The following is a 13,164-nucleotide window of genomic DNA, read 5'->3' as shown; positions in this document are numbered from 1 at the left end:
TGGCGCTGTTTCATTCTTCACCTGAGGACGGCTGCTTGCGTTGTGGCCGAAACGTCGTGAGAATTATTTTATTATGTTTTATTTTTTTTATTTTATTACTTCACTTCTACGTGACTTTACCGAAAGAACCAAGAAGAGGGCTACCACCTAATAAATTAAACTAAAAACTAAAAACTGAAACCCCACCCCCCACCCCGCTGGAGGTTTTCCCTCCAGGATCTGGCACCGCCCCTTTTGCCGGTAGGCCGGAATCATCATGGCGGCGCTCAGGTTGAGCCAGGCGGCGTGGCTGTCACCGCTGACACGCGTGAGTCGCTCCCTTGCGGGCTTCAAGACGCCTTAAATAAGTTAACGGCGACGGCCGTCCTTAATCGCCCAGTTGCGTCGATTTAAGAGGTTGTGTGGGCGCCGTTGTGAACGTCCGTCGTACGTTGAGCACGCTCCGCGGTTATCCCGTTCGTCCTACGCTCGTCGCGGCCCGGACCAGGAAAGGGCCTCCTCATGATGTTGTTCGTTGTTGTTGTTGTTGTTATATATGCAGCGCGCCACTCTTGTGCATCAGTCGCGGGAGGTGGCAGGTTGGCTCGTTCTGTCTCTGCCCGTGTCGCCGCGGCCAGGCCGGCGAGCCGCGTGGGTTCCCGGAGTTGTGGTCAAGGTCGAGGGTTTTGGGTCATCTCGAATCTATGTTCAACATCAGCATATTCATCATAAGCTGCATCACCAGCTTCATAATTATCTGTAGCCTCATCGTCAGCCATAAAATTAATCAGCTACGTTGTCCTGAGGCGCCACTGTGGTTTTGAGATGTTAACTACCTCGCCTGGTCTACAGGAGGTCGTGGGTTCGATCCCGACCCTGGCGCCTGCTGCTGCTGTATTTGGAGTTCGCGTGTCTCTTTCCCCGTGGTAGAGTGGATTTTGCTCCGGGTCCTTCGGGTTTTCCCACCACATTTACAATCAACATGCGTTTAGAGTATTTGGCTGCTGTAAATTTCCAAATGATAAGCCACTTCGTTGTGCTATTATTTGTGATAGCCAGGTTTCTTCTGGTAAAATAAAATAAATTTAGTTTATATGTCATGTGAAGGAGTGAAATGGGGGTTCTGGCAATGCAGGGATGGTGAAGATGCACGGAGGCCCAACATCCAGCAGTAGATGGACAATGGCTCGATGAAGTGTCAACACATTTGCTCGACCCAGCCATCTGTCCGGCTTTGCCCCTTGAATTATTGTACAGCTATTTTTTAATCTACTGCTGGATGAAGGTCATAGGGGATGTTTGAGCACGTGTAATACGGTGGTTACAATATAAACTAAACTATAAACTAAGTTTTTTATTTTACCTGGTTCAGCCCACTGAGCTATGTAGCTCTTTTTCAGAAGCGACCTGGCCACACATGATAGCTCAACGAAGTGGCTCATGTGGGAATTCATAGCAGCCAAATATTTTAAACGCACGTTTCTCAGTACAGTACTTGAGCAAAAAAACCCCACGCTCTCGATGTGTCCCGTTTTTACCTCGCAGGGTGTTCTGAGTGACATCAAGCCAGCGTTCCAAAGCATCGTGATCCCAGTGAGAACAAAGAAAAGGTTTTTCATTCCGCCAGCCATCAAAGCCAAGTACAAGCAAGATGTTGACAGAGAGGCACGGGCCCGGGCGGCTGGGGTCGTGCTACGGCAGCAGTATGTGGAGAGGCCCATCAACATCACCTGCACAGGTGGATGCCGCCCCACACGCGCTGCTTACGCTCTTCACCTATGAGGGCTGCCCTGGCTGTTACACGGTAGTGCAAAGGTCTGCAGGTTACTGGCTGGCTCAGGAGTCGGAGCAACTGAGTTGGCACCGCTGGTATTCTGGGTTCGAAAACCGGATTTTTAAAGGTAGCGAGTTCATGGTTTTGGCCCTGTCATCATTGCATAAAAAAATTTACTCGTAAAAACAAAGTTTTTCACTATAAATCCTTTATATGCGTGGCGGCTAGAGTCCTCTCGTCCTCTGGCTTAAAATGGCTGCCACCTATGGGTCAGATGATTGCCTGGCAGCATTAAGCAATTGGTAATTAAATATAAAAAAAAAATCCTAAAAAAGTGTAAAATTTTACACATTTTTTTTCACGAAAATGAATTGTCACGCACAACGAGTCTGTGTGGAAAATGTCAGCTCGATTGGATCACGGGAAGTGGGTTAAAAAACGACCGAAAGATTTGCACAGTCGTAAGCGCGTAAGCAAGCGAACTTAATATAAAGGATTTAAATAAATAAAAAACGACCGAAAGATTTGCACGGTCGTAAGCGCGCAAGCAAGCAAGCAAGCGAACTTAATATAAAGGATTTAAAAACGACCGAAAGATTTGCACGGTCGTAAGCGCGCAAGCAAGCGAACTTAATATATAGGATTTAAAAACCCCATGACATGGAAATTGGTTCCGTCACAATTCGGCTTAATTGCAGCTTTGAGAATTTAAATTGTCAGTGCGACTTGCAGTGCGATGAACGTTACTCTCGGTGGCAGAATGGGTGGAAAAGTGCTGTCCCCCTAATGTATTGAACAGGGGCTACACGAAGGGATCTCAGTAGTAGCTCTGTAATATCCGTTTCCGTAGGACGTTCTCTGACATGAAGGGTTGCACTGTTCTGCGAGAGATCCAGATGAATAAAAAAAACTTAGTGGAAAGTTCTTTAACGATGGCATGTCATAAACACAGTAGGGCCTGTCTTGTTGACCCATACCAAGACTCTGTGACCTGAGCTGCCCAACACAAGATTGAAGCTTCATCAGGGGTAAAAAAATACTGTATCAGTCATTGTACATGGGTTAATGCACAAATGAAAATAACATTCCTTTTTATGTCCCACAGCCGGCATCTTTGATGGCTATGTCCCTCCGGAGGGAGACAGCCGACTGACGTCAATGAGCTCAGAAGGCCTGAAGCAGCGTGCCATGCAGATAAGGCAGACTGCAGCTTCACAGCTTGCGTGAGTTCATCAGGATGATGCATTCGATTGGCCAGTGCACAATTCTCCAGAGAAGATGCACACGGTTGTGTATTTCTTTACAGAATGTTTCGCTGATGTAAAGTCTGATAATGTATTCACAATGTTGTGGGTGGGGATGCATGAAGGGAAGCGTACACGTGTTACTTCGCTAGTTTGTACGGATAGATGTTTCACTTCCCACATCGGCCTAATAATTCAAACTCTCATTAATGTGTATGTTTACATGTATGCAGCGCTTTGTTAATCCACAGCTGGATGAGGGCCTATATAATCATGGAGATCATGTTTTTTTTAAACTGGACTTTACACTATTTAGTGCGGGTTGGTGATGGCAGAGAGCATATGCTTGGGAGCTTAGATTAAAATAAAACAATGTATTTCCTTGCACGTCTCTATTTCTCACCATATCATTAACATCCATTAATTGTTCCGAATAAGCTACATATAACATCAAATAGTCCAAAGTAACATGTTCTTATGCCTATGCCACCCCCCATATCTATATACGTTTTTGTCTCATATGCAGGATTCGGAAGGTAAAGGAATACGATGATGGATTTAGCACTAAAACGTTTCCCACCAAGGTCCAAGACATTTACGTGGAAGCACATGATTGCCTGGTGAAGTAAGTCGCAGCACCTCGCACCGTAGCCCAGCTCAAGCATTCACGGCTCTATCCCTTGGTTTGTGTCATAACGTGACTTGTCATGCCCGATCGATGCTTTGCAGTTTCAACAAAGTGAGACTGCACCAGCTGGTGACAGAGCGATGTTTCCCGGTGAGAAAAGCACTCTGCACAGCACCCGTAACATGTTCCTGTTTGTTCGACACACAGCTTGAGCTGATTCTTGTACCAGTTGCACTGCAATTGTACTGCAATTGTTTTATATAACAAAAATTATTAAGATATGGTCTTCAGTTTGCAACTATATAAAGTGTGAAATATGCAAATGCTCCATTGTAAATACTAATGTTATTATATGATAGACTCAGATGCATGAATGATAAGAGATTTGTTTGCTAATAGCCAGTAATATGAGCTTGATAGAGCAGCAATATCCCATTTTTAATCACAAATCCAAAGCCCATCATCCCTCTGAGCTGAGTAAAGTAAGCACGTCCTTGTTAAGGTCGTTTCACTCTGTGCGAACTTGGCTGTGCAATGTAGAAATTGGTCCCTGCCATAGGGAAAATAGATGTTCTACCAGTTAAATAGGTCTTCCAAATTGGAAGTCGATAATCAACGTGAGGGATACTTTAACTTTTGAATGCGTTATATCAAAAGTCACATTAAGCACAAGCCCCTTAATAAATATTTTATCAACATATATCAATGCACTTAATACTCTTTGTTTTTCCTTACACTTGCCCGATCAGGAAATGGTGCGAGGGAACCGGCTGAAGACGCTGCGCTGGCGCTTTCTGGAGTCCCTGGAACCCCCACGTGTAGTGCACGTGCGGTGCCCCAAGACTATTGACCCCGGCAACCTGTACGGGCAGGTCACCGTGCGCCTGCTATCCAAGCAGGTCAGCTTTCACCCCCAAACTCTGCACGTGCCCCCCCCCCCCCCCCCCCACTGTGCCGTTGCTAGGCAATTTGTATTACGTTTTTGCAGAAAGTTCAATATATATTAATGCCAGCACTGAGCAGAGATGGCGACTTGGCATGCGATGCTAGCCACACAATCCCCCGTGTACCGTGTTGTATTAATTGATTGCACACGGGCAGTAATTATCTCATCATTATACAGAGGGAGAGTTTTTTTCTCTGTAGGATTCAGCATCGCCTCCTTGGCTCCCACTGTAGCACCGCGCATTGTGCTGTCACATTCATATTTGCCATCTTTGCCACAATGCTATTATGTCTCTTGTTTTGCCCGAACAATGGCCTGAATGACGCCTCATCTGCATGGGCCTGCAGACGATGGCCCTGTATGACCGCTTCGGACGGCTCATGTATGGCAGTGAGGAGGTGCCCAAGGACGTGCTAGAGTATGTGGTGTTTGAGAGGCACTTGCCCAACCCTTATGGCAACTGGAGGCTCCATGGCAAGATCGTGCCACAGTGGACGAAGGAGAAGGACCCCATCATTAAGGTGCTCACAGCACAGCTGCACATTTTACATGCAAAAAATCTGCAGCTGAACAGCGCAATCCACAGCAATTAGAATTGTTTTTGTTATTTATTGGAATTAAGTATGCTTCGGTCAGTCATTGCCATCATTACATATTGGGTCCTTTAGACTCAGGGGTCCCCAACCCCCGGGCCGCGGACCGGTACTGGTCCGTGGCCTGTTAGGAACCAGGCCGCACAGCAGGAGGTGAGAGCGGTGAGTCCGCACGTGGTCCACCCATTATTTAATTTACCACTTCCGTCCGCGACTTTTTCCCACACTGCGAACTTGTCTCAGTCACAGTTTTGGTGAGCCCACAAGCTAAACCCTAGCCACAATGAGTAAAAAACCAACGTCGCTGGAGAGCTTCTTTGAAAAGGAGGAAAGATCCAATGATGAACCCCCCACCATGAAAAAATTGTCTTCCACGAAACCGGTACCTGGTGCCCAAAAGGTTGGGGACCGCTGCTTTAGACAACTGGGAGTCAATTCACACATTAGCATCATAGCTTAATAAAACTTGTAAATGGCATGTACTGTTGCATCGCAGCTGTTATTTTGGCATACCCATGATGCTAATTTTCACAATCTCTTTTGCAGACAATAATGATTCCTGGACCCAAACTGCACCCATGGACAGAGCTGGATGAGACCATGGTTGAGCAGAAAGCTCCTGCTCTGCAGTGGTACAAATGAGCGACAGATTTCTGCCATGGGCAAATGACCTACAACTCGTTTGCATCTTATTGGAAAGGAAACCCTCAGTCATAAGTGGGATGTGCTGATCACGAATGCACAGCTCCTCAATGAGACCATAGTCTCTGCAAGCAATGCCTTTGGCTCCTGTGATTTCTGGCAGACAGAATTGACACTGATTTCTTGTGCTTACCATGGCCTTCGAAACCATCAATGACCAGCTAAATGCCAAGAATTATGGTTTGTAAATAAAGTACACATTGTTTGGGTGTTGCATGCTTCAGTATGGCTCTGTGGAATGCCTCCGATTGTGCGCAAACACATTGGCCACCCTGGTGGCCTTTAGTGCGCCCCTGACGTGCGGACCCCGACAATACACACATGTGACAACACCCCTTGCAGGCGGTGTGGCAGCCCTGACACTGATGTCTTATCGGTGAAAGTGCCCCCCCTCTTAAAATTAGTGAAGAACACTGCTAATATGTCTTCCATGCATCAAGTGCTTGCAGTCCAGACCGCTCTGGCAACATACTGTGATCCGATTTAAGCCAACACATCCTTCAAAGAGCAGTTGGTCTTTGTTTAATCAGCTGAGAGCCTGGTAATATATCAAGCGTACTTTGCACAAGAGACGTGTGCTCAATGTCAGGAATAACAAAGCAGATAAACATCGTTAAAAGAAGACGTGACCACAATTATATTGACCCGTAGATAGCTATGCCAACTATATTGACAGGTTAATGCAGTGTTTTTATTTGAATGTATTGTGTAATATGTTGATTTAAAAGTAACAAACAGTAGTGTGGACACTTGAAAATAATTGCAGGTTAATTGTTGCCAATGAGTACCACTTTCAGTAAACCCAAATAATTGGGGAAAATAACGACCATGTCTGTGAATGATGACAAAGTACTGTATTCTAAAAAACCAGATCCTGCCAGAATGTTCCACGAGCAATTGAAAAGCCAGTGACTTAAGCTTAAATTATAATCAGGCAGTGGGTGGAGTGGTGGCGAAGTGGTTAGTTTTCTTCACTATGAAACCGGTTGCCCCAGTTTGTTTCCCAGCTATGGCTGACATCGATGATGGGTGAACACGATCTCCCACTGTCCATAGCAAAATACTGTATGGTCAAATCTCTCCCGAGGATAGAAAATATTTTAAAACGGCTTTTATTTGAAAAAGGGCTGTAACTAAGAACACAGCAAGGGGCAAGGTGACAATGGTTGATTAACTGCTTCGATGCTTCATCAGCCATTACTCGTATGTATTTTGAACTTCTTTCACACCGTTCGTAGCCAACCATGTTAATCGGAGCTGTTGACAATGACAGGCTGACATTACCATTGCTATCAATGCCCTTTAACACAATTCGATTCTTAACAATTTGACTTCAACACTGCATCTCTACAGTTAGAAATTCGAAATCCTTTCGGGTGCTTTTGTTTTTCTTGGCTGTTATTGGTCAGCAGCCCTGCGAGTTGTTTCTGCCCGAGGCCCATATCATTAAATTAAGAGCATTAACATGGCATTAGGAAAAGTCAGCTTTGTTTTACAGTGCGGCTCTGTGGCCCCCTCATTAAGTCAATGTATGAAACCCATTGGCAAAAAGGTTTGTAATATGCATTTTCCCACCCTTGATATCCTTGACGTTGCAACATGCATGAAAACACGAAGCCAATTTTTTTTATGCAAAGTTAAATGTTTATTTTTCCAGTGTTGACAAAACAGCAATGTGAAACATTCCTAGACTGGAACTCAATCGCGACATGTAATAATTTGCGCTTATTCGACACCTTTCACAATGTTTTTCAAGGGACAAATCGTGTCACAATGCCAAACATTAAATTGAGAACTCGACTAAAACTTGTAATCTTAACTATTGTCACCCTCAAACAGAGGGCCTTCCAGTGTAAATCCAGTTAACTTTATACTCTATAAAAGCTTAACCTTTAACCCAGCAAAGTAATATAACTTACAGTGTCCAGCATTTACATTTTAGAAATGTTCCCGACTCCGACCAATATCATGAAAGTGACCGGTTAACATTTCACATCTGCAAGCAATCCGCAACCAGAATTTGTGTAAATAAAGGCGAAAGTAGACATTTGTTTAACAACTGGTTTTAAAATGCTACTTATAAAATATTTGCAAATGCTTGACTGTGCGTGTTTGAAACAGTTGGTCCGATAACTACACATGCATAAACAAAAACCTTCACCCTCCTACACCAAAAGCACACTGAAAACATGTGGCCCAGCCATCTCTTCTGCACAAACCAACAATGTCCACTTGCCACGCAGGCAACGTTGTGCCTGCCTCTCATGATTCGGCTCCAGACCGAGGTGGCAACACACTCCAGTCTCTGGTTTCATAGTCTCGGGTGACGTGTGAGGCAGATGGATTCATGAGCAAGTTCTCTATCTTCAACCAACAATCGGCGCATGTAGCTTCCCAGGAGAACTGGTCTGCCGGGAGCCCAGCCCATTGCCATTCATAAGTTGCCTTGTAAATTATAAACTTTCCTCCACGTTCCAATCATTTCACCCTATACAAATCATTCGAGTTCGGAACTTCAGATCCTCAAACTTTGGTCACGACCCACCCCACCAGGCAAAAAGGAGACATTTCAAGCTAACGGGTCCTGATGTTCTGCTCCTCGAAGAGTCTGGAAAGGGACATTGCCATGGCTTTGGCCATCTCCTCGTCGTCCCGCTGCTGTGCCACGTAGCGCTCGTACCAGCGTTCGTACTCGTCGTTTGCCAGCGGCGTGTCGAACACGGCGTCGTAGTGGCCGTTGCTGAGCCAGCTGAGCCAGATGGTGGGGCCATCCTCATCGTTGCCCTTGCCGAATCGGTGCAGCATGGTCGACACGGTGGGACAATTGGCGCTGCCACCTGTGGTGAGTCGAACTCCCACGCCGAGCATCTGGCTCATGGCCGTGAGCTCCGGGTAGCCGGCCCACGCGCCGTTCTGCGCCGCGGCCACGATGAATTCGCCCACGTCTCCCTCGATGAGGGCACCGAACTCGTCCAGGTGGTCCACGATGTGGTGGATCGTCTGCTCGCGGAGCTCGGCGTGCATGTCTTGGCTGCCGTACACCGCCTTCGACACGGCCCGGTACAGGCAGTTGCCGTCCGGGATGATGTGAAATCGGTAGCGGCTGCTGGAGCGCAGGTAATCGTCCTGCTTCTCCATTTCTGAGCGGTGGTCATCCTGCTTGCTGCTGATGCTGCTGCTGCTTTTGCTGGTGGTGGTGGTGTCTGGAGTTTTGTGATGCGTGGTCACGGATGATGCATCAGGCTGCTTGCCACCACGATGATGACCCCCCGGTGCGCTGGCCACGTGGAGCACGGCGGTGGTGGCCGTGGTGGTGGCATCCGTGGTGGTGGTGGTGGCCGTGGTGGTGGCGGCATCCGTGGTGCCAGCGGCCAGCTCTGTGGGCTGGGGCTGGGGGGGCTCGACTTCCAAGCTCGACTGGCGGACGCACGGCACCGACAGCTGACTCCGAAGCCTTTCGCTCACGGGGGGGATCGCCTCCACCACCACCGGCGGCGGCGGCGTGCGGACACTCCGGAGGCTGGGCGACCGTGTCGTCTCGTCGCCACGTTGTCCACCCCCCACGTCTCCTCCAGCAGAGCGCGCGTTGTGTGCAGTGGCGGGCTTGAGGTGCAAGCGACCCCAGGGTTTCTCTGCGCAGCATCTCTGCCCCTGCTGCTGCTGCTGCTCATCCTCCTCCTTCTCAGCCCTTGTTCTTATCCAACAATCGTCGTTGTCGTCGTCGTCTGGGCAATAACCAACGCACGTGGGGGTGGTCACCTCCGGATGATGAATTCGCGAGTTGGGGCTGAGCTCGAACCTCATGCCGGTCAGGAACGAGATGGTGTCCCTGGCTGGGCTGGCCGACCCAGGGTGGTGGTGGTGGTGGTGGACGCTGCCAGCTCGTCCCATCACCATGACGGGCACGACCCTCTCTCGAGCCGGCCCGGGCTGCGTGGAGAACGCGGCGGTCCTCCTGGGCATGATGATCAACGAGGCCCTCTCTGGGGCCACCGAGTCGTGGCAGTAGGTGGACAGGGCCGGCATCTCTCCTCTGTTGGCGGTGTACAAACACGGTACAAAAAAAAATTCAGAGCACTGATCCCCCGACCTGTCGACAAAACCACTAGCCCTCGGCTAATCCGCTTTCGCCGAAGGAATGTCGAGAAAAAACACGAGTTGTAAACTCTTCGTCGGCGTCCGGGTCCCCACTTTTATTGTTCAACAACAACAACAACTCCCTTGGCCGTTCTCTGGCGGTGGACGTGGTCCCCCGTCTCTTTTATCGCCCCGAAAAAAAACTTACTGTCAACTCCTCCTCCTCCACAGCTCTCTCTCTCTATCTCCTCTCTCTCTGTACACGGTGGGATTATAATAAGCGGCTCGCGTCACGGCTGCAGCAAGAGTTTAAATATATTCGCCTTACGTGCTCGGGTTAAAATTACAGAGAGAGGGCCCACTTACGTGATGCCGGAACTCTTCCAAACTTGTCTCGGTCTGTTTACGTTTCACCACCCACTACCTCCCTCCCTCCCTCCAGTAAGCGCTTACTTCACAAGTATTAATGGCACAACAATAATATATACAACAGTACCGTGCCGTTTAAAAGATACAACTAAACCAATTTGCGTGCCATCCGCGAATTGTAAACACGCCGACATTGCAAAATGGCCAAACGGCACAGGCGTGCAGGAGGCGTTCACCTCGTCCTGCTGTCTGTGTGTGTGTGGACGCCTTTTAACTCTCTACATGAACAACATACAACACGGGAAGCCTTCTAGAACGTGGGATGTTACCACCGCCCCCTTGCCTGCCTGAACCACACCTCGCCCGGTGCTGTTCCGCAGTGGCGTCGTTAACTTCGTTGACGCTCTCCCACCCCCTCTACTGGCGAGCGATGGCGATCAATGGGGATGTGTTGTGGGGTGGTGATGGGATGGTGGTGGGGGAAGATAATCCTCCATCGATTGTGGTTGTCCAGAACAAGAGAACGTGCAACGACGCAATGCCTCACCCCCCCTCCCCGATCTGCACAAACACGAAGGAGACTTCGCAGCCGATACACTCCGCCAAGGTTGTAGCCATGGACTCAACAATTTGAAAACAAATTTCCTGCCTAAAATATTTAAAAAATTCACTAACACATAGGATGGACTTTTTATTTATTTTTTACAATAATGTCTAATAGTGTATTGTATTTACATTGCTTTGTTTATTTTTTACCTTTTCTTGATTCATTGCATGTAATGGCAGAGGTGAGGTATTAATAATGCACAACAACCATAACCACAATCATATAAACAGAAATCTATTTTATAGCAATATATTGGGGGGGGGGGGCATTTCGAGCATATTTGAATATTGGGAATGTGCCCCCCCCCCCCCCCCAATATAATTATAATTACGGTCTTGCACTCCACGTACTCCTGGCCGGCTCAAACCACCCCAAACGTAAAAAAAACATTGTGGCTGTAGCTCTGTGCCTAAAACGTCGGCCGTACGAATGGAGAAGAATCGTCCAACAGAAGAGCGAGAATGGCTCCCACCGTGGCTGCCAATTCCATTCCCTCCTCTCGACGGGCTGCGTGCCCAACGATGGCGAGGCAGTGTTCAGCGCGGTGACGACTGCGTTCCACTGCTCGGACAGTACTTAAAATGCCATTTATATTACTCATCGCTGAACTTTATCCACACTTTAAACTCACCGCGTTCATGAGACAACGCTTGTCAGAGCCTCTCTCTGTGTGTGCGCTGCACGACGCTAAAGAGCACACGTGTCGGTGGGTCTCCAACGTGGCATGTTTGTGTGTCTTTGTACCATTCTAGATTAGAAGTTTTCGTGACTGCAAGGATTTCATACTCTTTGGTTTTTTCGGTAAAGTCACGAAGGTAAAAAATTCTAAATAAATTAAATCACGACGTTTCGGAGGAAGCTTGTGTTGCCTCCGAAACGTCGTGATTTAATTTATTTTGATTTCTTTACCTACGTGACTTTACCGAAAAAAACAAAGAGTATGTCTTTGTACCAATTAGTCGTTACATCCAATTCTTGAGTGTATTTTTTTTAGCACAATTATCCCAGTGAGCCGATTTCGATTCCTGGCCCATGTTCACATCAAGTGATTCGTGCTTGGTCTTCTCTCTCCAGGTAGAAGCGCCCTGAAATGAAAATCGGCGAATGGGAGCGGTACAAACGGAGGATCTGTTTGGTGCATGTGGACTGGCCTCGTTAAATATGGCTTACTGAGTTTGTCTTCACATTGTTTCGGGTGCTTTGCTTCAGGATATGCAATGTTCTGTGTGTGTATTTAAAGGATTGCGTATTTTTTAAGGACGTGACGTTGAGACAGCTTATCTGCAACGCAAAGCAACTGGTGTGTTGTCCTGCTGCTATGGCGAGCGTCTTCATCCCTGCGGATGGATCATGTCCGAGAAACATCAACAGTCAAACATAGCCCGCGATGTTGGGAGATGACCTTAAAGACTTGTTACGTGGAAACTGCTTTGCCATTTTCCTCGTCTGAAGGAGCGAGCTTACCACGATATCTGTGAGAGCATGAAACTGTCGTGTTGTTTTTTTTTATATGCACGATCAAAACAAAAGAAAGTAAAAAGCAAGAGATCAAAACGTTTCCCTTCTCAAATCAAGCAAATAGAAAACAATTCCTCGTTTGTCTCCCCAGCGCATTGTCTCGATACACATGCATCAGTGACCGGCTGCACAAAAACCTTTAACTTAAAGTTGTCCTGGAGTTGTCCTTTAAACCTTGAACCCATGTGTACTTATCATGTATATAATCTCTACCTTCCGTGTTCCCATTTTCCCGACTCCCCATGTAACTAACTATAAACTATTTACAATTTTTATTTGACCAGGTAAGGCCCACTGAGGAATATATAGCTATTTTGCAGAAGCGACCTGGCTATCACAAATGATAGCTCAACGAAGTGGCTTATCATCACGTGGAATTTTATAGCAGGCAAATACTCTAAACGCGTGATGTTGATTCTAAATGTGGTTGGGAGGAAACCGAGAAAAATCCACGCGACCCTGGAGGGAGAGAGAGAGACACACGCAAACTCCACATACACAGCAGGCGTCAGGGTCGGTGTCGAACCCACGACCTCCTTGTATACCAGGCGAGGTAGTTCACATTTCATAGCCACCGTGGCACAAATAGAACGGCACTCGTCGCTGTTGGCAGCGCTAAGCCAGTGTTGGAAATTCCGTATTTCCATTGCCGGTCAGCATTTCCATTAGGCACCCACCATTGACTTGACTTCATATAAACAGTTTCTTATTTATACAGACCCTGGCA

At 47.4% G+C, this 13,164-nt stretch overlaps 2 protein-coding genes across 4 annotated transcripts; one reads left to right on the top strand and one right to left on the bottom strand.

The window, feature by feature from the left end:
* The first annotated feature begins 210 nt into the window (after window positions 1-210).
* Window positions 211-6,076, top strand: MRPL45 (mitochondrial ribosomal protein L45). The gene is made up of 8 exons (XM_078611430.1): window positions 211-307; window positions 1,525-1,717; window positions 2,859-2,976; window positions 3,524-3,622; window positions 3,727-3,775; window positions 4,375-4,524; window positions 4,919-5,092; window positions 5,711-6,076. Exons 1-8 carry the CDS (start codon window positions 257-259, stop codon window positions 5,804-5,806), a joined length of 930 nt encoding a protein of 309 aa, XP_078467556.1. The 5' UTR covers window positions 211-256; the 3' UTR covers window positions 5,807-6,076.
* Window positions 6,077-7,487: 1,411 nt separating this feature from the next.
* Window positions 7,488-10,722, bottom strand: OTUD1 (OTU deubiquitinase 1). Of its 3 annotated transcripts, none has more exons than XM_078611246.1 (2): window positions 10,310-10,722; window positions 7,488-9,899 (listed from the first exon to the last, which is right to left on the bottom strand). In XM_078611246.1, exon 2 carries the CDS (start codon window positions 9,890-9,892, stop codon window positions 8,441-8,443), a length of 1,452 nt encoding a protein of 483 aa, XP_078467372.1. In that variant the 5' UTR covers window positions 9,893-9,899; window positions 10,310-10,722; the 3' UTR covers window positions 7,488-8,440. The 3 variants fall into 3 exon arrangements, with proteins under 3 accessions (XP_078467372.1, XP_078467383.1, XP_078467432.1); XM_078611257.1 differs by having other exon boundaries at window positions 10,549-10,722; XM_078611306.1 differs by having other exon boundaries at window positions 10,608-10,717.
* Window positions 10,723-13,164: the final 2,442 nt, after the last annotated feature.

Source organism: Lampetra planeri, chromosome 1, assembly GCF_965212315.1.
Source record: "Lampetra planeri chromosome 1, kcLamPlan1.2.h2, whole genome shotgun sequence".
Taxonomy (NCBI): Eukaryota; Metazoa; Chordata; class Hyperoartia; order Petromyzontiformes; family Petromyzontidae; genus Lampetra; species Lampetra planeri.
The sequence above is the reverse complement of the archived record's forward strand: the minus strand, read 5'-3'. Positions and strand labels throughout refer to the sequence as shown.

Bases quoted from the DNA above. Each gene is read 5' to 3' on its own strand.
- OTUD1 (XM_078611246.1), bottom strand. From the start codon at position 9,892: ATGCCGGCCCTGTCCACCTACTGCCACGACTCGGTGGCCCCAGAGAGG.
- MRPL45 (XM_078611430.1), top strand. From the start codon at position 257: ATGGCGGCGCTCAGGTTGAGCCAGGCGGCGTGGCTGTCACCGCTGACA. The intron at 3,623-3,726 runs GTAAGTCGCAGC...GATGCTTTGCAG, and splicing joins GCACATGATTGCCTGGTGAA to TTTCAACAAAGTGAGACTGC. The intron at 3,776-4,374 runs GTGAGAAAAGCA...TTGCCCGATCAG, and splicing joins TGACAGAGCGATGTTTCCCG to GAAATGGTGCGAGGGAACCG.